The sequence below is a fragment of the Meriones unguiculatus genome, chromosome 7 (genome assembly GCF_030254825.1).
Source record: "Meriones unguiculatus strain TT.TT164.6M chromosome 7, Bangor_MerUng_6.1, whole genome shotgun sequence".
Taxonomy (NCBI): domain Eukaryota; kingdom Metazoa; phylum Chordata; class Mammalia; order Rodentia; family Muridae; genus Meriones; species Meriones unguiculatus.
This window is the reverse complement of record NC_083355.1, coordinates 110,546,688-110,571,195: the sequence shown is the minus strand read 5'-3', so window position 1 is coordinate 110,571,195 and position 24,508 is coordinate 110,546,688. Positions and strand designations below refer to the sequence as shown.

Genomic DNA, 24,508 nt, shown 5'->3' with positions numbered 1-24,508 from the left:
AGTGGCAGCAAGAGAGGCACAGACCTATACATCCCAGAAATGTGTCTGTCCATCTGACCAGAAGGGCACAACTGAGCTCCAAAGAGACAGAATGCTTTTGGAGTTTTCCCTACTCTATATAATTTGCTGGTTGAACATAACATGTAAGGCGGTCTCACCCCCTCCCACCCATCTCTGTCTTTACCCTGGGAGCTATTTCTCATGGGTTCTCAGATTGGACCAAGGTCTCAGGGTACTAGGTTTATACAGTACATATTTCCCCCTTCTGAGTCTATCAGCACACTTTTAAAGATTTTAACCTGCTGCCTTCTCAGATTTCCAGTTCTTTGAATAAAGCATGACCTAAAGATGCAATTCCTGGAGCTGGAAAGATGGATCAGTGGTTAAGAGCCACTGGTTGCTCTTCTGCGGGACCTGGTTTGATTCCCAGCACTCACATGGTGGCTCACAACCATCTGTAACTCCCTCTTCTGGCCTCTGCAAATACTCTGCACACAGTACCCAGACATACATGCAGGCAAAACACCCATACATATAAAAATAAAATAGAAATTATTAAATTCCTGTCTGTGTCACTGGCCTCTGTGATGACACACAGGTGTCCTGGTCACCGAAGGTGTGTGCATAAAAGCTTGCCCCCAACACACTTTATTCCTCAGTATTTACTGAGTGGCAAGCCAGACTGGAGTGCTAATTTTGGAAGCAGAAGCACTGGATTTCATGCCCTGAGGAGTAAATAGAGTGAGGCTGCCCACCTAAGTTAGACAGATGGACAGACGAAGGAGAATCAAATCACAAGGTCATCTCACAATACAGTGTTAACACATTCATGTATACAGTAATATGCTTCTAATAATTTTATTTGTAATTTTATGTGTTTGCCTGCATGAATATATGTGCACCGCATTGTGTACAGTGCCCACCGAGGCCAGGAGAGGGCATCAGGAACCACAGATGGTTGTGAGCCTTTGTATGGGTGCTGGGACTCACACCAGGTTGCTCCAGAAGAGCAGCTGATGATTTTTACTCTCCGAGCCATCTGTACCCCATATTATGAACACTAATGGCAATGGCTGCTTATTGATACCAAGTAAAACATCATGGACGCCTTCTTGAAATAGCACATGTAACAAGGAAAGCTGTCTGGAGCATGTCTGTGCTGGCCTAAGTGAGTTAACCCCACTCTCACAGTCTTGCACTCACCCACTCCTCCCAGCGGGCTATCCTCTCTGCCATCTCCACAGCCTCCTTGTGTTCCAGTTCTGCTCTCTCAGCAGCTTCCTTGGCCAGGCGTTCCTCTGCAGCTCTCTTCTCCAATTCTGCCTTTTCTTCATCTGTTAAGCCATAATTCCGAGGCTCCCCAATCTCTTTGATGAGTTGTTTGATGGCAAGTCTGTTATGAGCATCTTCAAGTTTTCCTACATCTTTAAATACCAGAAGAGAGAAGATCTACACATAGAGCTGAGACATGTCTATAATTAGAACAGCACTCTCTACAATGTGAGAGAGAAATGATCACATCAATGTTGCATTTTCCACTTGGCAGTGAGGCTCAGGCTTTCATTTTTCAAGGGCAGTTACCACAATGGAGTCTGAGAATCAGAAATGGGAGGATTTGGGCTTATCTCTCACAGTTCTTTTTCTGTCTGTCTGCAACAAGATAACTCTCTATGGCCTTAAGAAAACTGGAATTTGCTATGTACACTAGGCTTCTGTTCTCCTAAGTGCTGGAGGATACCTATGGCCCCTCTGAGTTCTGGAAGTCATCATCGATCTTAGTGGATGAACACAGGAATGGACTACTATAGTCTGAATTTGTTTGTGTGTGTGCATGGTATGTGTATATGTTTGCATGTTTCCATATGTGTGGGCACACATATGTTGTAGGTGCACATATACATGTGTGCACATACATGTGGAAGCCTGAGGTTGACGTCAGGTGTCTTCCTTAATTGCTCACCACCTTATTAATCAAGGTGTGGTCTCTCAGTTTAACCCAGAGCTCACTGATAATGACCAGGGTAGCTAGCCTGTTTGCTCCACTGCTGGAACTATAGGTAGGCCACCGTGCCCATTCACTGCTCATATACCGGCTGTACAGGCTGTATGCTGCTATCAGATGGACCATTTCCCTTTGTTTTCATATTTATTTTATTTTCAGTTATGTATGTGAGATGGGGGATATGTTCATGAGTGTGCAAATGCCTGCAAAGGGCATAAGAAGGTCCTAGATTAAAGTGTAACTTCCACAGCTGGATTCCCATGTTCACTTTATGATAAACTACTGCTTCAGTTAACTCACTGGACTACGGTGAAGGTCAGACTCCAGGAAGTCTGACGAACATCAGTGTCAAGGTCAGAGTGCTCCCCAGGTTCTTAGACTGTGTCTACAGAGAATGTTGGCGGTATCTACAGTTAAGATCTCTCTCTTCCAGATTTTATTTTATTTTACTACTTTTTTTGAGACAGAGTTTCTTTTTGTAGCCCTGGCTGTTCTGGAACTCACTCTGTAGGCCAGGCTATTCTCAAACTCAGAGATCTGCCTGCCTCTGCCTCCCAAGTACTGAGATTAAAGGCAGATATCACCACTACCTGGCTTGGTTTGTGTTATTTTTGAGACATAGTCTGGATGTAGTGCAGGGTGGCTTTGAACTTGTGACCTGGATGTGAAGAACTAAGCCATTAAAAGGACCAGCAGTATACCTCAATGAAACATTTCGCTAGCAGTCATAAGTCCTGGTTTAATTCCTAAAACAAAGAAAACAACAACAAATATTGAAAAAGCAAGCAAAGGGCTGGAGAGATGGCTCAGTGGTTAAGAGCACTGTCTGCTCTTCCAAAGGACCCAGGTTCAATTCCCAGCACCCACATGGCAGCTCACAACTGTCTGTAACACAAATTCCAAGGGATCTGACACCTTCACACTAATGCACATAACATAAAAATTAAATAAATTATTTCTTTAAAAAAAGCAAGCAAAGACTTTTATCTGCCACCTCTTCACACCTGACCTCTGACATTTAATTGCCCAGATGCCCAGTGCTCTGTCCACACTACACTGTACTTCTCCCTGAGTCTCCGGAGTAATGACAACCTTCGTGTCACTAGTGCTGGAAAACGTTCTGAAAGGGCTCTGTTTGTGGAGACCGTGCTTGCTCATGGGGAGCAGCTTCAGACACCTAATCAACCTAGACCGAGTTGCCCTGCTAAGAGTGTGTGGGATGGGGACAGAGTCTAGCCCAGCTCTGAACATAGCTCACCGTGAAACTTGGAAACTGTCAGACCCTAGTAGGGTGGCCTGAGAGCACAGAAAGCATGCTGGTCTAAAGAGGTTCAAGATCCAAAGAGAGAAAAGATCTGGGAAACAGTGGGAGAGAGTGATGTCTAGAGATAGAGGGGGAAGGGGAAGATGGGGAAGAGAGAGAGAGGGATTGATTGACTGACTCCATCTTCTTAGGGTCTGTTCAGACCCTCTTGAGGCCCTACATTTCTGGCTTTGATGCACTCTTCACCTGGGTGTATCTCTTCCTTTGCTTTTATGTCATCTCCCTGTTGTAGGCATGGAGAAGAAGCCAAATCCCACAGTTGGGACAGGGTAGGAGGTGGGTACACAATGGCTGCCCTTTCATTCCTCCTGTCCTTTCTGTCGTTAATGTCACTCCCTCAGGCCTTCCTGGTCTTTCTATAAATTTTCTTGGAGACTTTCTGGAAAGATAACAGTGACCATTTTTCTGAAATTTACCACTCTTCCATAGTTCTCTAATTAAGTACAAATGTCCCTATGTGGAGGTGAGGAGCCCTCACATGTAAAATGTACCTGACTTGCAAAAACACCTGTAAATGGAGGCAAACCCCAATCACTATCCAGAGCGGAAAACAGGCAGCACAGGGGGGTGGGCTGTCCCCTCAAACTGTGAGGCAGAACACACCCTTCCTTCCTCACTCCTCAACCCCAGAAGACATATCAAGATCCAGAAAGCCAGAGGCCACTCAGGGCTTCACCAAGTCAAGGGAGACCAGATTGCTCTGCGCTTTGGAATCTGGAGATGAGGAGAAAGAGGAACCTAAAGTGCATTACTTCCTAGGTGCTTCCTTCCAGTTAAGCTCTGATAAGCTTTTATAGGAAGTGAAGAAGAGTACAGAAAAGACAGTTCCTGTTTTGGGGTAGTTATGGGTAAGCTGAGCAAACTTCAAGGCCATGAGAGGTCTTTGCTGAGCACCAGTGCTTGACAAGGCAGCAGGCACAGAACCCTGCCCAGGGAACCTGGGAGAATGCTCACAGCAGACAGCAGCAAACACATGCTTCTTTTCAGGTATAGACCATTTTCACATTCAGTCTGTATAATAATAACATCCCAACAGCCTACCCCCGCCCCCCAAGACATAACGGCTGTCCTGGAGGGCTGCTCTGTTGATCCTGGGTCTTCCTGAGTTCTATCAGTCACGCTTTACACCCTATCCTCCCTCAGCCCTACAATCCTAGTCCCACAAGGCAGCAGGGTTCGGGTTCGCTGGGGTCTTGGAGGTCACTTCATACCGATGTGTATTGGGTGAATTTCAATCTCGTCAAAGTAGTTAAAGACCGTTTCATCTTCTGTATTGACGTCCCGGTAGTTGCTGAGAGCCCGGAGGAATCGGTCCTGGCTGTAGTGAGTTCCCGCCACAACACTTTCAGGGAGGTTCATCACCCGCTCCTTCAGGAAATCGTCAGAGGCGTCCAGACCACACACGAATTCTGGGGAGAAGGAAAAACCCTGGGGTCAGCACAGCACAGCAGGGTTGGATGGCCACACCTAACCAAGATGTCACCGGGAACCTCATGTTGCTGCAAAAGGCCTGTCAGGTTGGCCTTCTTATCACCTTTCCTAGAGGAGAAAAACAAGCAGACTTCACCACTCCAGAGAATTGAAGCCCAAACAGAACATTGCAGCATCTGTTTTCTTTGCTCTCTTCCTTCCTCCCTCTCTTCCTATAAAAGCAGCGGACACTGAGGAGTAGAAAATCTCTAATAACCCTGTGACTGTCACATCTCTAGGCTTTCACCCCTGAATATGACATATTGTGGGAAAGACGCCCCCACAGGATAGGGGAGGTTCAATAAGGTTTTGGTGGAACTTCCTTTTTTTGCTGTTTTCAAGATTTATTATTTTTACTTTTAGTTGTGTATGTGCCAGTGTGTACGTATGCCATCAAAGAGGCCCTAGGTGAGCCCTGGCTCCGCTAGAGCTGGAGTGAGCAATGCAAAGTGGGTGCTAGGAACCAAACTTCGATCCTCTGAAAGAGCAGCAAGAACTCTGTATTAGTTACTTTCTGCTGCTGTGGTAAAACACCATGACCAAGGCAACTCATGGCAGGAAGGGCTTCTTTGCGCTTATAGTTCCAGAGAGATAAGAGTCCATCTCTAGCATGGAGAAACAGCAGGTACGCGGCTGGAACAGCAAGCCAAGAGCTCCCATCTTAAACCACAAGCAGGAAGCAGACAGAGACAGCAAATTACAAATGACATGAGTCTTTAAACTCGTAAAGCCTGCTTTTAAATAGTGCCACCAACTTGGGACCAAGTATTCAAACAGCATGAGTCTGTGGGGGAACATTCTTAAACCATCACCAGTTTTTAACTGCTGAGCCATTTCTCCACCCTCAGTGAGGTTTCATTACGTTCAGTGCTTGACGCATTTTGAACTGAATTTTATCCAGTTGCCTGGGTGATAGCATGGAATTTGCAAAAATGAACTCCTTAGAAGCATTTCACAATCCTAAACCAGGCAGCCCTGGTTTGTAAAGCAATTAACTTCATTCTTTCTTTTTCTAAAATGTTTGTGGACATGCAAGAGATGGCTGAGAAAACCTCTTAAGCATTTCACATGTCTGCCAGTGGTTTCAGAGCCCACAACACTCAAGCCCAAACTAGAGAGGTGACTCAGCAGTTAAGAATGCTTGTTGAAACCTGGGCACACCTTTAATTCCAGTGCTGGGGAGGCCAATGCAGGCAGATCTGTGAGTTCAAGTCCATCTTGGTCTACATTTTAAGTTACAGGGCAGCCAGGATCCATAGAGACATCCTGTCTCAAAAAACAAAACAAACAGTACTTGCTGCTCTTCCAGAGGAGCACAGTTCCAGTTCCAGAGTTTAGTTCCAAGCACCCATACTGGGCAGCTCAAAACTACCTATATCTCCAGATCCTGGGATCTACGCTCCTGGGCTATGAAGGTCCCTGAACACATGTGCACATACCCACACATAAACATACATACATACATAGGTGTCACTAAAAAGAAAGTAAATCTTTTAAAAAAAATAAATTCTTCCTTGAAGATGACAATTATCTAGGTACTTCTAGAAACTTCTCTATCAACTGCTCCTGGTGTAAGAGGAGGTGAGAGACCAAAAGATTAAAAATTAGCAGCTATTATTAATATTTAAGGCCTGAAACTAGCTGGGAGAGGTCCAGCAATGCCCTGAGGGAAAGAACCCGCCTTACTGCATTCTTTCCCCACTCAATAGAGATACAGTTGCTAAGAAACTGGCCCATCCCCCTAGGGAGGGACACCAGATCATTAATGGTTTGGGGACCTTCCTATAGCCAATCAATTAAAAATGTAGCATTTTGACCAATAGATGCTTGCCAGGCAGGAATTGCCCCTGCCTTGGGCATGCTGGGAGGGACCAGAATCTTTAAATCATCCAACTAACCTAAGCACGGGGCTCTAGGCTCTCACCGCTTGGGCAGTGGGCGGTGTGAGCCCAAGCTGCAGCTTGTAATGATTTATAATAAAAAGAACCTCATGTATTTACAGCGGAGTCTATTTATTCCTGGTCTTTTGGGGTTCACGAACTGGGCAGAACAGAGGGATGAATACAGCCCTGACCTTTGTTCCTGAAGGACCAAGGAGATGGCCCTTTTTAGTTACAACCTTGACTAGAAGCTGGGCGTGCTGGTGCATGCCTGTAATCCCAGCACTCAAGGAGGCAGAGGCAGGTAGATCTCTGTGAGTCTGAGGCCAGCCTGGTCTCTAAAGCGAGTCAAGGACAGCCAAGGCTACACAGAGAAACCCTGTCTTGGAAAAAAACAAACCTTGACCAGAGTTGGTAAAAATAGCTGTTCTTGTGTTGATCCTAGGAACTTCCAATTATTCCTTATAGACATATATTTCACAAGCCACCTAAAAAAGCAGGGGATCTAGGAGGTGTGTGTGTATGTGTAGATGAGAGGTCAGTGTCTATGTCTTCCTTGTTAATTCCTGTGTGTCTTATTTTTAATGTTGTTACTATTTTTATTGTTTGTGTGTGTCTGCACTTGGGTACAGCATGAGTACTGTGCCCACAGAAGCCGGAGGCATTGGATGCCCTGGAGCTAGTAGCACAAACAGTTGTAGGTCATGTGGCTTTGGGGCAGAGACTGAATTCCTGTCCTCTGGAAGAGCAGCAAATGTTCTTAACTGTTGAGCCATTTTTGTAAACCTTCTCTGTCTATTTTTTGAGATAGGTTCCCTTACTGAGCCTGGAGCTCACCTATTCAGAGACAGCCAGCCAGCATGTTCCTGGGATCCTTTTTTTTCTCTCTCTCTCTAGGGTTGGCTTTTTTGTGAGGGTGTCTTCTGCTCAAGCCATCATGTTTGTGCAACATGTGTTCTGCCCATGGAGCCATCCTCGTCCCCTAAAGAAGGTCTTCAAAGCTCATACAAAGGTCACCGAAATGCCTGCTTTGTGCCCAGCTGCCTAGTTCACTGTCACTAATTCACTGCCAGAACAGCGCGAAGCTTCCAGGAAAACCCAAGATGGAGTTCACTGTGCTGGTGTTAAGGGGAAGCTTCACCAAGGCCCACCCTACTCCAGGAGCTTAGGGTCTTCTGACAAGACCGACTAACCTCTAGAGGCAGCTACCCAGTGGGGAAGGAGCTGCTGGCGCAGGCCCAGCCCCTCCTGGCCCCGAGCTCACCCAGAAGCCAGAGCACCCGCAGGCAGGCAGGCAGGCAGCCTTGTGTCTGGTGACAGGGCAGCAGGAACTGAAGCGATGCTCTCAGGAGATCTAATATCTCTGATACTCATCCCTGACACATTCTCTAATTTCTGAGTTTGTGCTTGAGCAGATATTTCTGTGCTTTCTAAAAATGCATCTAATTTATTAAACTTTTAAAGATTGTTGCCAGACATGGTGGGGCATGCTTTTAATCCCAGCACTCTGGAGGCAGAGACAAGCGGATCTCTGTGAGTTTGAGGTTAGCCTGGTTTACAAAGCAAGTTCCAGAACAGCCAGGGCTGTTACACAGAGAAACCCTGTCTTGAAAGGACAAAACAAAATAAAATAAAAGATTGTATGGTATAAAAGAGATTGAATAGCATTCCCTTAAGCGTGTCCTTGGAGAGGCGGAGATAACTCTGTGAGTAAAACACTTGCTGACAAGCATGAGAGCCTGAGTTCAATCCCCAGATCCCAGGCGAAAAGACCAGTGTGGTGCCCTCTGCTCAGAAGTACTGTGAGATGGAGACAGAGCAGAATTGGCAAGCGCCAGGTTTGGTAAGAGACCTTGACTTACAAAAGTGACACCAAAAGTTGACTTCTATTCTCATAGGCATGTTTGTCCATGTGCATGCCTGCACATCCACACATCCACACACACACATATACACATGCACACATGCATGAGACCTTGGAGAAATAGTTTCAACTTACCAGGTATAATTAATTTATCAAAGGGAAACATTTTGCCTCTGATTTCTTCTTCTTCCTCTTCATCTTCCTCTAGTAAAACAAAAAATGTATGTGGTTATGCTTCTTCTGTAGTCCTGGGGGTCACAGTAAAAGTTCAAGTACTATTTTTTTTAATTAGAATAAACTTTTTTGGCTTTTTGAGACAGGTGGACTTGAGTTCACAGCAATTCTCCTGCCTCAGCCTCTCATTATGGAGCTTAGGCTAGCCTTAAACTTTCAAACGTCCTGCCTCTTCCTCTCCTGAACTGAGATTACAGGTATATGCCATGCAGACCTGGCTTCAGTTGTCATATTGTGTGTATGTGTGTGTACATGTTTATACGTGTGTATACATGTGTGTTGCTGTGTGCACACATATGTGGAGGCCTAGGGTCTATAGAGGGGTCTTCTTCCATCACCCTTACCTTATTTGGGGGGAAAGGTCTTTCATGAAGCCTAGTACTCACGGATTTGGCTAGACTGGCTGACCATCACGTGCCAGGGTTCTGTGCACCTCCAGTGTCAAGGTTATAGGCACAGTCCAACTTTCCCAGCTGGATGCTAGGCATCAACCCTAGGTCCTCGTGCTTTTGTGGCATGACAAGCACATTATGGACTGAGCTGTCTCACCAGAACAGCGTGTTTTAACTAACAATCATTAATGGAGACCAGCATAAACAGATTGAGCTTGGAAGTCATATCATAACGCTAATACCCGTTTACAGACAAATGTGTAAAGGAAATGTGGTATGTGTAGACAATAGACTACTATTCCACCTTAAATAAGGAAGGCCAACCACATGGACCAACCTGAGGACACTGTGCTAAATAAAATGTTCTAGTCACAAGAGAATAAGCAGTATGTAATTCCCCATATAGGAGGGGCCTGAAACACTCAAATTCACAGAATAAAACTGTGGCACGTAAACTGATTGGCCTGCTCTTTGATCACCTCCCCTTGAGTGGGGAGCAGTCTTACCAGGCCACAGAAGATGACAATGCAGCCACTCCTGATGAGACCTGATAGGCTAAGATCAGAAGAAAGGAGAGGGGGACCTCCCTTATCAGTGGACTTGGGGAGGGGCATTTGTGAAGAAGGGGGAGGGAAAGTGGGATTAGGAGGGGAGGAGGGAAGGGTTTATGGGGGGATACAAAGTAAATAAAGTATAATTAATAAAAGTTAAAAAAAATTGTGGCACGGTGATTGCCTGGGACTAGGGGTAGAGGGAGAAGGATACTTTCTAACCAATGGGTGAGTCAAATAGCATGTAATCCTAGTACCTGGGAGGTAGAAGCAGAAGGGTCAGAAGTTCAAGGTCACCCTCTGTATACAGTGAGTTTGAGGCTAGCCTGGCCTACGTGAGATCCTGTCTCAAAAAAAGTAAAAGCAAGCAAACGAAACAAAATAAAATAAAAACCAATGTCTATCGTGAAGAATAACACCTGAAGTCACTACACCTGCAAGGAAGAGTAGCATGGGGTTAGAGATGCAGGTATAAGCACTGTACTGGTGGGCTGAGGTTACCGTCTTGGACTACATGGATAGCAGAAGCAGAGGACAGTGGAGCTGTAATCCATCACCTGTGGACTATTTTTACACTGACCAAATATGGGAGGAGTCACATCTAGATCTTGGGACGCTGGGGTTGAAGTCCTTTTGTCACAGGAGCCCAAGCTCCCATGTCATATATAATTTGAGTAATGTACTCTCTGCTAGCTTGTCATCCTGGCTAGTGTGCAGAGGATCTAGCTTATACCAAAAGACAAGCAGATAAAAGGGTACAGGGTACAGCATTAAGAAGGTAGATCTTCACCTGTAGTAGTTGGGAGACCTGGCCCCAAGGGCATAAGACTGGGAGAGCTAGTCCTGCCCCTCACCTGGGCAACACATTGGACCTGGCCCTGATGGGGAAAGCAAGGGTGAGCGTGAGCCAGCCTCAAGAGTATGAGAGCAGAAGAGCTGGCCCAGCCCCTCACAGGCTGTAGCACTTGGGAGAGAGGGCCCTGCACCTTGACTGGGCAGCAAAATGGAGCTGGCTCTAGAGGTATGGGTGCTGGTAAGCTGCCTCAAGGGTATGAGAGCAGAAGAGCTGACCCTGTGCTGGGTGGTCTAGCCAGAGTAGTGCTAGAGAGCTTACCTTGGTGGTGATAAGGGAGAGCCAGCTCAGCTACCACTCAGGCCCAGATCCAGGGCTCTGAATCGGCCCATTCCAAAATCTATATCTGCAACTAGTTGGAATGTAGAAAAGGGCTGATTCAAAGGTGCAGGATCTCCATTACACAGGACAACAAAAAGATAACAAGGAGGAGGTCTGGTAAGGATTCAATATTGATTGTGTCACAGAAGCCAGAGATCTTGAACCAGTCCAATGACTCATTGCAATGAACATTTGCAAGTGAAGATATGTGGACAGAGGGGTATACTGTGGGACATAGTGTAACATACTACAGCTTCCATAATGAGATGTTTTCTATGCTTTGTTTGTTGTTGATTTTGTGTGTGTGTGTGTGTGTGTGTGTCTGTGTTTTATTGAGGGGAGAGGTTGCAAGGGTAAAGGGCAGATATGAGGGATGAGAAGATAAATGGGACTGGGGTGCATGATGTGAAACTCACAAAGAATCAATAAAAAGTTGTTTTTTTTTTAAAGTGTAGATATTTTTAGATGGTGGGTGGGTTTCAAGACAGGGTTTCTCTGTGTAACTTAAAGCTTACTCTGTAGAGCACCAGGATGGCCTCAAACTCAGAGATCCACCTGCCCCTACCTCCTGAGTGCTGGAATTAAAGCTGTCTGCCAACATGCCCAGCTAAGAGGGTAGGTCTTGTGGGTCAGTGTTTGTGCTACAATAAAACAAAATACAAGGAGTTACAGAGATGGCTCTGCAGGTAAAGGAGCTTGCTACTAAGCTCCACTTCCCAAATTCAGTCCCCAGAACTTACTTGATGGGAAGAGAAAACCTACTCCTGCAGGCCGTTCTCTGACTTCCACATGCATGATCACCTCAAAAACCATCTCCACAGTAAACAAACGCAATAACTTAAATACAACAACAACTCAGAGGATCAGAGGATGTGCACCTAGTGACGCCAGCCACTCTGGGCGTGGCAGCAAGGGCAGTGATCCTAGTACTTGGAGGCAGAGGCAGGAGGTTAGGGGGAGTTCAAGGCTACTCACTGCTAGACAGTGAATGAGTGAACAGCTTCAAAGTCAGCCTGAGCTTCTGAAAAGGAAAAGCAAGAAAGAGTTGGGAGTAAGTCTCTCCAAACTTTTGTTTAACTGGACAAATATTTCTACAGACAATAAGATTGCAAAAACAAATAAAAACATTAAAAACGCAGCTATAAGAAAACAAACAAAATCATAAGGTTCCAACTTGAGAGCGGATAAACACACAGGACAGAGCCCACACTCACGGTTGAATAGGTCTTTTGCTTGATCATAGGTCTTTGGGAATCCATCCAAAATGTAGCCTTGGTTCTTACAAGGCATGGATTTAAGCTTTTCTTTCACAAACCGAATTATGTATTGGTCTTCTAGGCGACCTGATTTTTAAAAAATACATACATGTATAGGTTACTGCGACACACATGATACACATGCTCCATGCAAGGGTGAGGGTGCTCTGAACTCTGGAAACTGCTGTGTAGGCCAAAACATGATTACAGACCCTTTCTTCTGCCCTTAAAGTTCAAAACAAACCCTGCTGTTGTTCATTTTTGAGCATGGCATGTTGCATGTAAAGCAGTGGTGAGCTGGGCTACAAGAAAGAGCAGGAGTGTATGGTGCCACCGGGACTCAGGAAACCTGTGATACAGCTGTGTGTGAAGCTGAGCAAGGGCCAAGTGGACTAACATCAATTCTTGTAGCGTCAGGTCCTTCCTGCTTCAAGCATTTCCTCTGCTTTTCATTTTTTATTTATCTATTTATCTATTTATTTATTTATTTATTTATTTATTTGAGACAGGGTTTCTCTGTGTAACCACTCTGGCTGTCCTGGAACTCGCTCTGTGGACCAGGCTGGCCTGGAACTCAGAGATCCACCTGCCTGTGCTTCCCCAGTGCTGGGATTAAAGATATGCACCACCATGCCTGCTTACTTTTTATTTTTAATTGATGTGCTTGTGTGTGTGTGTGCATGCATGTGTTCCTGTATGCATGTGTGTGTGCGTATGTACCTGTGTCTATCACATGTACGCCGGTGTCTTTTGATGCCAGGACAAGGTGATGGTTCTCGTGGAGCTGGAGTTTAGTGCTTGTAAGCTTCCTAACAAACCTCTTCAAGGGCAGCACATACCCTGAAATGCTGAGCCATCTCTCCAGATCCCCTCCTTTTTATTATCATCCTTTGTTTTGTTTTGTTTTGTTTTTACGTTTTTATATATTTAGTGGGTGTGTATGTGGGTACACATGTGCCTTCTGGTAAACGTTGAGGTCAGAGGACAATTTGTAAGAGTCAGTTCTCTCCTGCCACCGAGTGGGTCCTAGAGGAGACGGGACTGTCATCTTGGCAGCAGCTGCCTTTACTCTCAGAGTCCTCTCACTGCCTCTCAGTTCTGTTTTCAAATCACACCTTAACACACAGTAGCAGATACTTCTGTTGTGGGAGCTGATGAGTCAGTATTTGACTATTTTGCTAGCTCAGGATTTATTGAAGGCACACGCTTAGGCTACAACTCACATGTAACTCAGTAGTAGAGCATGTGTTTAGCATGGTCAAGACCTTGGGTTTTACACCCCCATCCTAGCCCCTCCCCAACAAAAGTAGGTGATCAATAACTATTTGCTGAACAGCAAATCAAGATGACGTTTGTTTTTTGAGACAGTGTTTCTCTGTGTAGCCTTGGCTGTCCTGGACTTTGTCAACCAGGCTGACCTTGAACTCACAGAGATCTGCCTGCCTCTGCCTCCCTGAGTGCTGGGATTACAGGCATGCACACCCAGGCCCAGCTCAAGCTTACTTTCAAAAGCTTCAGAAAAGGGCTGAGGCCTGGGCTTAGAGGCTCAGGCACCCTCCGGGCATAAGTGAGGGAGGCCCTGGATTTATTCCCAGCACCCTAAATGATAATTAACAGAATTAGTATTTAAAGAAAAATGAAGCTGCAGTCAGAATGTGCTCACCCCAGACCCCACACTTTCTTCCCCAGGTCACATTTCTGACCCTTGAAGCCCCAACCAGAGTCCCTGGAACCCGCTCGGTCCGCTCTACAGTGTGCTGCAGATCAGCTCCCATTCCCCAACTGTGGTCACACCCAGGCACAGCCTGTCCATACACTTCTTGATGAGGGCTCCACAGCAGTTTTGAAAACTCCCAAAGACTTGCCCAGGGCACGTATTGCACCTTCAGCTTATCAGGGAGCCTGTGATGTAACAGAAATAGTTTGAGGCCACTTATTGTCATTTTACTAACAACAATAAAATAATCTCGTTAAAATACCTCCCAAGCTGGGTGTGGCGGCACAGGCAGGCCTGGGAGTGTGAGGAGGCTGAGACTGGAGAATAATGAGTTTGAGTCCAATCCAGGCAACATAATGTGTTCCAGGCCAGCCTGGAATACATACACACATATATACATACATACATACACACATACACACACATACACACACACATATATCAAAACCAACAGCTCAAAAAAATCTCAATAGGAATGAGGCTATCGTCCATTTGAGAGAGGGTTTGCCCAGCACACACTGAAATCCAGGTTCGATCTCCCAGCGTCACACACAGGGCATGGTGGCACGCACCTGCAATCCTAGCACTTAGGAGCAAAGGAGGACCAGGAGTTCAAGGTCACACTTCACTGGATAGCCAGTTTGAGACCAGCCTTGGCTACCTGAGAGTCTGCCTCAAAATAAACAAACAAACTAAACATGTGAAAATAAAGCAAACCAAACACTCTCCTCTCTTCTACTTTTCAGTGTCACACGGGTCACCAGGCAGTAAAGATTCAGAAAGTCTTGTCCTTTAGAAACTGAACTATGACGCTGAAACAAACAGAAAAGGTCAAGGGTATTGCTTAGCATAAGTAAAGTCTTTCAACGATTCCACAAAGAAATAAGTAAAGAATTAAATCCAAACTTCAAAAACTAATATTTGGACACAGACATTATTTAAGCAGTTGGTTTTTGTTTTATAGAGGGTCCATTAATTTCTTTCCATTTGGTGTGTATGAGGATGTGTGTGTGCATATGTAAATGTGGGGGGAACATATGTGCACTGGCGAGTGTATCTTTGTACCCAGGGTCCAGATGAAGATGCTGGGGGTCCTGCTCTGTCATTCTCCACCCTATTCCCTTGAGACAGGGTCTCTCACTAAATCTGGAGCAAGCCTGGTGGCCAGCAAGCCCCAGCCATCCTCCTGTCTCCACTCTTAACCCCCCAGAACTAAAGTTATAGATATCTAGCTGAGATCTTCATCTACTTGTCTGGTTTGTTTGTTTGTTTGTTTCTCTGTGTAGCCCTGGCTCTCCTGGACTTGCTTTGTAGACCAAGCCGGGCTTGAACTCACAGAGCTCCTCCTGCCTCCTTGAGTGCTGTGATTGGAGCGTGCCACTATGATAGGCAACTTTTTTTTTAAAGATAGAATAAGATTCCAGTGTGTGTGTGTGTGTGTGTGTGTGTGTGTGTGTGTGTGTGTGAGAAAGAGAGAGAGAGAGAGAGAGAGGTGGGGGGAGAGAAAAGAAGGGAAGGAGAGAGAACGCATGTACACAAGCACACGTGTGTCCATGTATTTTCCTCAGTTGCTCTCCATCTAACTTTTAATTAAAAATACTTTTATATTTATTTTATGTTATGAGTACTTTGCTTACATGTATGTCTATGTATCAAGTGCATACTTGGTGCCCAAGAAGGTCAGAAGAGAGCATTTGATCCCCTGGAACTGGAGTTATGGATGGTTGGGAGCCACCGTGTGGGTGCTGAGAATCAAACCCAGGTCCTCTGCAACAACAGATACTTTTATCTGTTGAGCCATCTCTCCATCCCCTCCACCTTATTTTTACTTTTCAAGACAAGATCTCTCTACATAGCCCTGGTTGTCTTTGAACTCACTGTATAGATCAGGCTCGCCTCAGAAAGCCACCTGCCTCTGCCTCTGGGCTACTGGGATTAAAGGCATGTGCCACCATACCCCGATTGCCACCGTGTATTTTAAGACGGGGTCTCTCACTGAACCTGGAGGTCCCTAATTTGGGTAGACTGGCTGGCCAGTCTGCTCTAGGGATCCACCTTTCAGCAGCCCCTGTCCCCAGTGTTGGGTTGTAGATATGTGCCAGGCATCTGAGTTCCGGTCCTTGTGTTTGTCGGCAGGCATTTGTAGCAACTGAGCTATCTTCCTACCCCACACCCTCTCCAACCCCTTTTGTTTTTGGAGACAGGGTCTCTTTACTAATCCCAGGCTGCCCTGGAAACTTGTGATTCTCCTTCTTCAGCCTCCCCAGTGCTGGAATCACAGCTGTGAGCCATGATGCCTGCGCATCTGTTTTTCACTGTGTCAGGGATTCCTATACTGCTTTTTATAATAGCTGGGCTTGTGTACTTTAAAATGACGGAGTGAAACCCAATTGGACACAGCTTTTAAATTACTACCCTGGTTTTCTTCTTTTTAACTTTCGGTCTATCTTTTTTTATATTAGTAATTAAAATGTTACTATTAACCCACATTTATAATTACTAAAAGGGTTTAAAAGTAGTTGCCGGCCAAGATTCTCCAGTATCCTGTGCACAGGGAAGAATCAAAGTGGAAACAAGTGTGAACATTTGTCCATTTTTTCGTTTAAAACTCCCAGATACACCCCACCAACCAGACTCTCAGCTCTCTTGACATAGATGAGACTAGTGAGCACAAGAGTCATTAGCCAAGGCCCTCTGGCTGAGGGGCAGATGGGGTGGAAGATATGCCCAGGGCCTTGAGGTACCTGCCTCCCTGTGGGGCTGAGAAACTGGTGCTGCTGGAGACACTGCACCTGCGAGGGGTCATGTGAGGGAAGAGTGAGCTCCCCAGGCGTCCTGGACACCTGTCCCCACAGAGGGTTCAAAGGTCTTGTTTTGTTCAAACACACTCAAGATTCAAGTTCTTGGTTCAAGTAAACACAGACAAGAGGGACTTTTGGACAAACTTGATGTCATGGTTTCATTTCTGCTGCTGTGATCAAATATCCTGGCAAAGGCAAGTTAGGGGGAAATGGCTTATTTGGGCTTACAATTACAGGCTTCTGGGTCATCAACTGCAGGGAAACACCAAAGTGGCACAAATTTTAAACAGCTAGACATGTCACGTCATCCAGCAAGAGCAGAGTGAGGAGGAAAAAGACAAGAAAGCCACTGGAAAGCCTGCTGGGGGGGGGTCCACACACTGCACTAGTTTGCAGACTGCTTTGTTTGCGATTCTAGAATCACTATGTTAAAGAAGGACCGTGCCTGGGGAGGCTGGAGTTCACACCAATGGCCTTACAAACACTGAGAAGTTCTCCGTCGCAGAGCTGCACTGCCAATTCCTGATATTTTTTTTTTTAATTAGGAAATTATCAAATTATCAGAGAGTCACACCAAAGTGTATTTCTGGGAGATGAGATAATAAATTAACTATCTTGTTGTTATTATATGTTCTACAGCACAGGCAGCTTTAACAAAAGAGTCTCTTTTATTTTTTATGTAGATGTGTGTGTATGAGTGTGAATTTGTGCATGTGTGGGCCAGTACCTGTGGGGTCCAGAAGTTATCAGATGCCCTGGAACTGGAGTTATAGGTGGTGACACTTGTATGTGGGTGCTGGGGACCAAACTGGGTCTTCTGGAGAAGCAGGCAAGCTCTTGACCAGTGAGCCATCTTTCTAGCCCACAGGCAGCATTTTATAAGCCGACTGGAAGCCAAGCAAGGTGCCCACCAAGCTGCATCAGCCTGGCCCCGCTCTTGCCCCACTGGCTCTCTGTGCGTCACCTGCGTTCTGCTCCATGCTTTCCTTGATGCCGTCCAGGAGCTCCTGGGCATCCTCCACATTCTCCTCCTCTTCCTCCTCTTCACCTTCCTCTTCTAATTCCCCTGTCTCCTTGGGTGCAACGATCGCCTCCTGCATGCCACAAGGGTAATCATATTGACCATGCCTGACAGTGATGAGTGCGCCGCTAAGCATCTGGCTAGTAAGCCTGGAAAAAGCCTAGGCTGGGAATGTACCCAATAGTGGACATCACGCAAAAGTCTGCAGGATGTGTGCATCTACTGAGATGGATAGGGCCAGAAGGTTCCCTTAGCTATACTTTAGGAGAATAGTAGGACATTCTTTGCTAACTCTACCCCTGCTCAGGAGGCAGCAATTCCCTAAGGCACTAGACTGTGTCTTTTTTTTTTTTTTTTAAGATTTATTTTACCTTTTCTTTCTTTCTTTTTTATTTTTTATTTGAGGCAGCATCTCACTAACACCCATTATAAGCAAGTGTTCTTAACTACTGAGCTATCTCCCCAGCGCCTAGTTTGTACTTTACTTGAAGGAAACACATTTTATAAAAAATCCAGATTTTTAGACTGGGGTGTAGCTCAGCGGTACGATGCTTAGTGTGTGCAAACTCCTGGGTTCGATCCCTAGCACCCCCTAATTTCCATAACTATTTATAGAAGCAAAGCTTGTTGTTTTAACCATCTCTAACAAAATTATTTAAAAAAAAAAAACAAACAGTAAGTAGTCTGATACTTGACTAAAAAAAAAAATACAATAACACCCCTGTAATCTTAGCACTCAGGAGACAGAGGCAGGTGGATCTCTGTGAGTTCAAGGCCAGCCTGGTCTACAAAGTGAGTCCAGGACAGCCAGGGCTACACACAGAAACCCTGTCTTGATTGATAAATAAATAAATAGATAAATACAACAAAACTAAAAATGTTCCAGCCAACAGAGAGATGATGATATGTACTTGGAAAGAGACTGGAGGCAGAACTCCAAGGATAGTCTTGGGACTGCCTCCTTCTCACAGAGGACAGGGATCCCTGCAGGGTCCTCCATTTTCATAACTGGGAGCAGCAACAAAATCTAATTAAGATAACAAATATATTTGACATTCTGAATTAGTCACTTGCTTATTGCCAGACTCAGGAATGCATTTGGTGAAATGAGAAGATCCCAATAAAGTAGGTAATCAATCGTGTTACCAGTTTGGCTATGGCTTCGGCAATCAAACTCTTCATTTTAATGTGATGCAGTTTGTAGTGCTTGGTCAGCTCTTCAGCGATGCTTGATTTTCCCACTGCAGGGGGACCAAGAATGCAGATCTTGATGGGCTGAAAGAGAACAGAGAATCTATCTGTTAGGGCTCTGGAGCTAGAAGGGTGTTATTTCAGGGCTGTGTTCTTTTCGAGGTCTCTGAACCCTATAGTCCGTCTTCAGCAACTTAACCAGACTGCAGACTTTCTGCCTCCGCTCCATGAGTGATGGTTTGAATAGGACTGGCCTCCATAGGCTCATGTGTTTGAATGTTGGCCCACAGGGAGGGGCAGCTATTAGGAGGGGTGGCCTTATTGGAGGAAGTGTGTCACTGTGGAGATGGGCCTTGAGGTCTCGAGCTATGCCCAGTGTGACACACAGTCTCTTTCTTCTGCCTGTAGATCAAGCTATAGAACTCTCCACTCCTTCTCCAGCACTGTATCTGCCTGCCTGCCTGCCATGTTCTCTGCCACCTCTGGAACTGTAAGCCAGCCCCAGTTAAATGTTTTCCTTTGTAGGAGTTCTATGGGCATGGTGCCTCTTCACAGCAATAGAAACTTAAACTAAGACACCCTGCAGCTGTGATTAATGCCCTATCATCCCAAAGTGTCTTCCCTGTTTAGGTAGCTCAGAGTCATTCATTCCGTAAGAATTTAATAGCATCAATGCTCTAACCTGGGCCAGGGGAACAAAGCACTCAACAAGCCATGTCCATAATGCTCACGTGGTGGTACATCATAGTAGTTTCAGTTCTTGGAAGGTGGAGTTAGGAGGATCAAGAATCAAGGCCAGGCTCAACTAAATAGTGAGTGAGAAGCCAGGGTACATTATGTAAGGCCCTATCTAAAAACAAATGAGAGAGAGAGAGAGAGAGAGAGAGAGAGAGAGAGAGAGAGAGAGAGAGAGAGAGAACATGTGCTCAGGAATACCTAGAGGCATCCAGGCCACCCAGTTTCACTCTGGATCATTCTTATGAAGACACAAGAATTTATGGCCTAGTGTACAGAGCCCCACATTAGGTGTATTTGGACTGAACTTGGTCTTCAATAGTTTTTTTGTTTTTGTTTTTCGAGACAGGGTTTCTCTGTGTTGCCTTGGCTGTCCTGAGCTTGCTTTGTAGACCAGGCTGGCCTCAAACTCACAGAGAAATGCCTGCCTCTGCCTCCCAGAGTGCTGGGATTACAGGTGTGTGCCACTGCTCCTGGTGGTCTTTAATAGTTTAAAGTTAATTTATTTTGATTTAAAAAAATATCTATCTATCTATCTATCTATCTATCTATCTATCTATCTATCATCTATTTATTTCAGACAAAGTCTTGCTATATAATCCAGGCTGGCCTGAAACTTCTGGACATCTTGCTTCTGCCTCATGATCATTTTATTAAAAACACTACTTTTTCCTGTTTGAAGAGGTTAGAGTTCAAGACTGTCTGGGCTATAGCACAAGCTCTTGTTTAAAAACAAAATAAAGCCAAGCCTGGTGGTATAGGCCTGTAATACCAAGATTCAGGGAGGCAGAGGCAGGGAAAGGCAGGCAGATCTCTGTGTTTGAGGCCAGCCTGGTCTACAGAGTGATTCCAGGACAGCCAAGTTTACACTGAGAAACGTTGTCTCAGAAAAACCAAAAAGTAGATAGATAGATAGATAGATAGATAGATAGATAGATAGATAGATAGATGAGAGGGATGGAGGAAGAGAGGAAGGAAGGAAGAAAGGAAGAAAGGAAGGAAGGATGGAAGAAAAGAAGGAAAGAAGGAAGGAAGGATGGAAGGAAAGAAGGAAGAGTTGCCTGAATGCTGAAGATGCTATGGCATTCATAAGCAGTTAGTGAATATTTATATCAAACAGAAATAAAAATATCAATAATAGATGATCACTTCTTTCAAATGGTCCAAAGAGTTGTGAAACTGTGGCCTAGCATTTTGCAAGTCTTATTTTAGAACCATGATGATGGCAAAATTTTTCATTGGCTGTGTCCAAATATACTTAAAGATCACATAATTTCACCCAGAGCTTTGCAATCACCATTTGGTAGTCAAGGCCATGTGTGAAGGGATAAGCATAAACACTGGAGTGGATCTGTGTGGGGTGAGTTAGGTCTGTTCCCCTCTGGGGAGGGCTGATAGGAAGTACCAATATGTCTGGCAGTGGCAGAGGCAGGATGAGGGCAATGCTGGATCCCTAGATGGGCTTGTAGTCACCAGCGTGATGCCCAGCTATCAACCAAGCTGGTTGGTATGCCACCTTCATCCGTATACCAAGAGTGAATCCTGTTTCCTGGGGCAGGTTGGCCTTATCCAGGACTGAAACCAGAATCACAATCTACTCTTTTGTTTAGACTGACCAGTTTGTTGTTACTGATGTTCACTTGTAATTGTTTTAAGTTTGGCTCACAAATTTTTTGTTTGTCTGTTTGTTTTTTAGTTTTTTGAGATAGGGTTTCTCTGTGTAGCCTTGCTGTCCTTGATGGCTTATAATCATCTGTAAACCAGGCTGGCCTCAAACTCACAGAGATCCCTCTGCCTCTGCCTCCTGGAGTGCTGGGATTACAGGCATGGGTCACCTCGCCCAGCTTGGTTCACAAGTTAATGCAATACATGTGCAGATTATAAGACTGGAGAAACAAGTCAAATGTGAACTTATTCCATTGACTTTGCTTTACACCAGAAGCATAAAACAGGAAGCAGCAGTAGTTACCAATAATCCTCGGCTTTGCTTGTACTCTTTGAGGATGCTGTTGATGTTCTCCACAAATCCAGCTTGGGCAACCCAGCGGATGTTAAAATTCTCCTTCACAAACAGGGCCTCCATCCTGAGGTTCATTAGCAAGTGGTCGAGATAATCTTGCTGAGGGTAAAGGGAAAGTGGAGGTTTATCTGGAATCATTAATAGCAGTTAAAAGTTGCGACAGCTGTTAAGGAAAGCCAGTGTGCACACACTGAACAGGACTGTCAATCAATCTAGCGCTGTCTACAGAGCACCTGTAGTTTATTCATGTCTGCATTGCTGTCCTGGAGGTGGGACCCGGGCCTTACCTATACTCTTTAAAATGAGCTATAGCCTCTGCTCTGAGATATTTTTGAAGGCTCTTCGAATTTGTTCTCTGGAGTAGGCAGCTTTGTTTTTCTTTTGGTTGGACAAACAGCTCAAGAATAAGACCTGGAAGTCCAAACTAAGAGTCTTCTGCAGTGTCCTCACCTTCCTTTCCCACTCATTCCTATCTCCTACTGTTCTAAGACAGGAGCTCACGGAGCCCAGGTTAGCTTCAGAGTCATTATATAGCTGAGGATAACTCTCGATTCTTCTGCCTCTTATCTCCAGGTGCTAGGATCACAGGTATATACCACCATCGCTATCCTTGCTACCATTTCCTTCCCCAATGTTGGCAAGGGATTCCAGGGCCTTGGACATGCTAACCAGGTGCTCTGCAGCTCAGCTCCACCCTCAGCCTTCTGAGCCTCCCACTGTGTTGTGTGGTGCTGGGTATTGGCCGATGCCTTACACATGCAGCCAAGCGCTCCCCTGAGCTAACTCCCAGACCTTTTTCTGTTATTTCTTTTGAAAAAGGGTTTCATTTAGTTGCCCAGGCTACCACTGAGCTCACTCTGCATCCCAAGCTGGCTGTGGACTCGGATCCTCCTGCCTCAGCCTCCTTAGTAGCTAGGATTATAGGTATGTATGTGCCCATCAAACCTGGCCCTAGCTCTTTAAAATATTTTATTATTTGATGTATATATTTTGTCTTTATTTCATTTGTTAGTTTGTTTGTTTGAAACAGGGTCTCACGAAGTCCAGGCTAGCCTTGAACTAATGATATGCCTTTGAACTCCTGATCCTTCTGCCTCTGCCTCTACCTCTAGCGTGGGCGTTACAAGTGTTCACTGACATACCCGGCAGCATCTATGTTTTTGAATAATGCAGTCTCGTAATAAGTATAGAGCAAAATATTCTCTCTAAGCCACAACCACCACCCACTCCATTCTGCTCCTTCAATAATATTTAGGAAAACAGTTTTTGAAAAAGAAAAAAAAATTCCACTTATACTGACTGTCAAGTCCTTTGATAGGAAAGCGTTTTCTTTGGGCACTTTCTGGATTTTTCCAGGGCCGGTGCTTTTGCTGATGCACTGTTAAGAAAGAAACAGAGGCACTGTTTGGTTTGCTTAGAAGGTTTGAAATGAAACTTCTCAAGTGGATGTGAGCATAACCAACCACACACACTAAGACACATTTTCAAAACAGTACACAGATCATACTCACATGTCCTGAAAATAGCTGGAAGCAGAGATGAGCAACACGTGCTCTCTGCCCTCAGTGACCACTGAGTTCCAAAAAGGACACACCACTGTCCTAGGAGATGTTTGCATCTCAGTAAAGGGCGTCTCTGTAACTATCTGTCAAATACCTGTGATGGGAGCCCATTGTTTTAGACTGAGCTCTTGCACTGACCCCCAATGGACCAGACCAAAACAAAATGGCTAAGGGACACATAAGCAGTAAGAGCTGAGGATACTTCCCACATCCGTCAAGCATCACAGCAGACCTTTTTATTTTTTCCTTCCTGAAAACTGGAAATTCATTTTGTTTTAACCCATGGGGGAGAGGGGACAAGGAGAAGTAACCAGAAAAGACCTGATACTATCCAGACAGCTTTTTTTTTTTTTCCTACTGTTCTTGTTGCCATTGCTCAACGGGAGTTCTTATTGCTGGAATTCATGAATTAAGAATAAAAGCCAATAAGTTCTATTAACAAATTTGTTAGGAATTTTATCTTTAGGCAGTCTGAATGTTCGTGCCCTCCTTTCCCCCACTCACATATTGAAACCCTAACCCTCAAGGTGTAAGGAACAGGGCCCTGGGGAAAGCTGCTAGAGGATGATAGTGCAGCCCTCTCATGAAGGAGGCCTGTGCCCTCAAAAAAATAATCCTGGGAGAGTTCCTGGGAGAGTCTTTCTCTCCCATGTGAGGTACACGCAGGGATAGGCAGTCTGTGAGGCCTTCAGCAGCCTCCAAATTGGCCAAGGCTTGACCTTAAACTCTGCAGTGCCCAGAACGATGAGCTACATGTTCCCCTTGGTCCCGACCTGCCTCGTTTGCACATTTTGTTACAGCAACCCACACAGGCTAAGGTACATGGAGGAGACACGAGTTTGGGCGGGTGAATGCGCTTGCTGCCAAGCCTGGAAGCCTGAGTTCAGTCCCTGGGATCCATACGGTGGACGAAGAAAACCAACTCCCCAAAGTTGTCCTCTGACCTCAGCATAGGCAACGTGGCATGCGTGTATATCATGCCCGACAAGTGGATGTCATAAAGTTTTAGAGAGGGTTGAAGACAGCTGATCTGAGAGGAACGTGAGGAGGAGGCAGGAAGGCTGCAGGGGAGGATCCTGGGACTAAGTCTTTAAGGGGAGGGTAGAGGAGGCTACAGCAGCTGGGCCAGCTGGGCTGGGAGGTGGCTGTGCTATCTGAAGCTGTCTGACCCTTGTCTAGAGAGCCTAGAGGTGTCTGTGGGTTTAGTAACCATGTCTCTATCTGTCCCTCGGGCCAAACGTCACAGATTCCAGCCTGTCATCTGTGATGACCTTCATTCCCTCCCCCAGGACCATTCTTGTTTTCTTACACACG

General features: G+C 45.4%; 1 protein-coding gene across 1 annotated transcript in view; it reads right to left on the bottom strand.

Annotated features, from left to right (window-relative positions):
* Ak7 (adenylate kinase 7) overlaps positions 1-24,508 on the bottom strand; it is a 63,151-nt gene that overhangs the window by 4,702 nt on the left and 33,941 nt on the right. Inside the window, exons 9-16 of the mRNA XM_021649418.2 lie at positions 22,933-23,010; positions 21,582-21,731; positions 18,833-18,961; positions 17,630-17,759; positions 12,106-12,234; positions 8,676-8,744; positions 4,538-4,735; positions 1,204-1,424 (exon numbers count right to left, since the gene is read on the bottom strand). Of these exons, the coding sequence (XP_021505093.1) occupies positions 1,204-1,424; positions 4,538-4,735; positions 8,676-8,744; positions 12,106-12,234; positions 17,630-17,759; positions 18,833-18,961; positions 21,582-21,731; positions 22,933-23,010 (1,104 nt within the window). The remainder of the gene's footprint in view (positions 1-1,203; positions 1,425-4,537; positions 4,736-8,675; positions 8,745-12,105; positions 12,235-17,629; positions 17,760-18,832; positions 18,962-21,581; positions 21,732-22,932; positions 23,011-24,508) is intronic.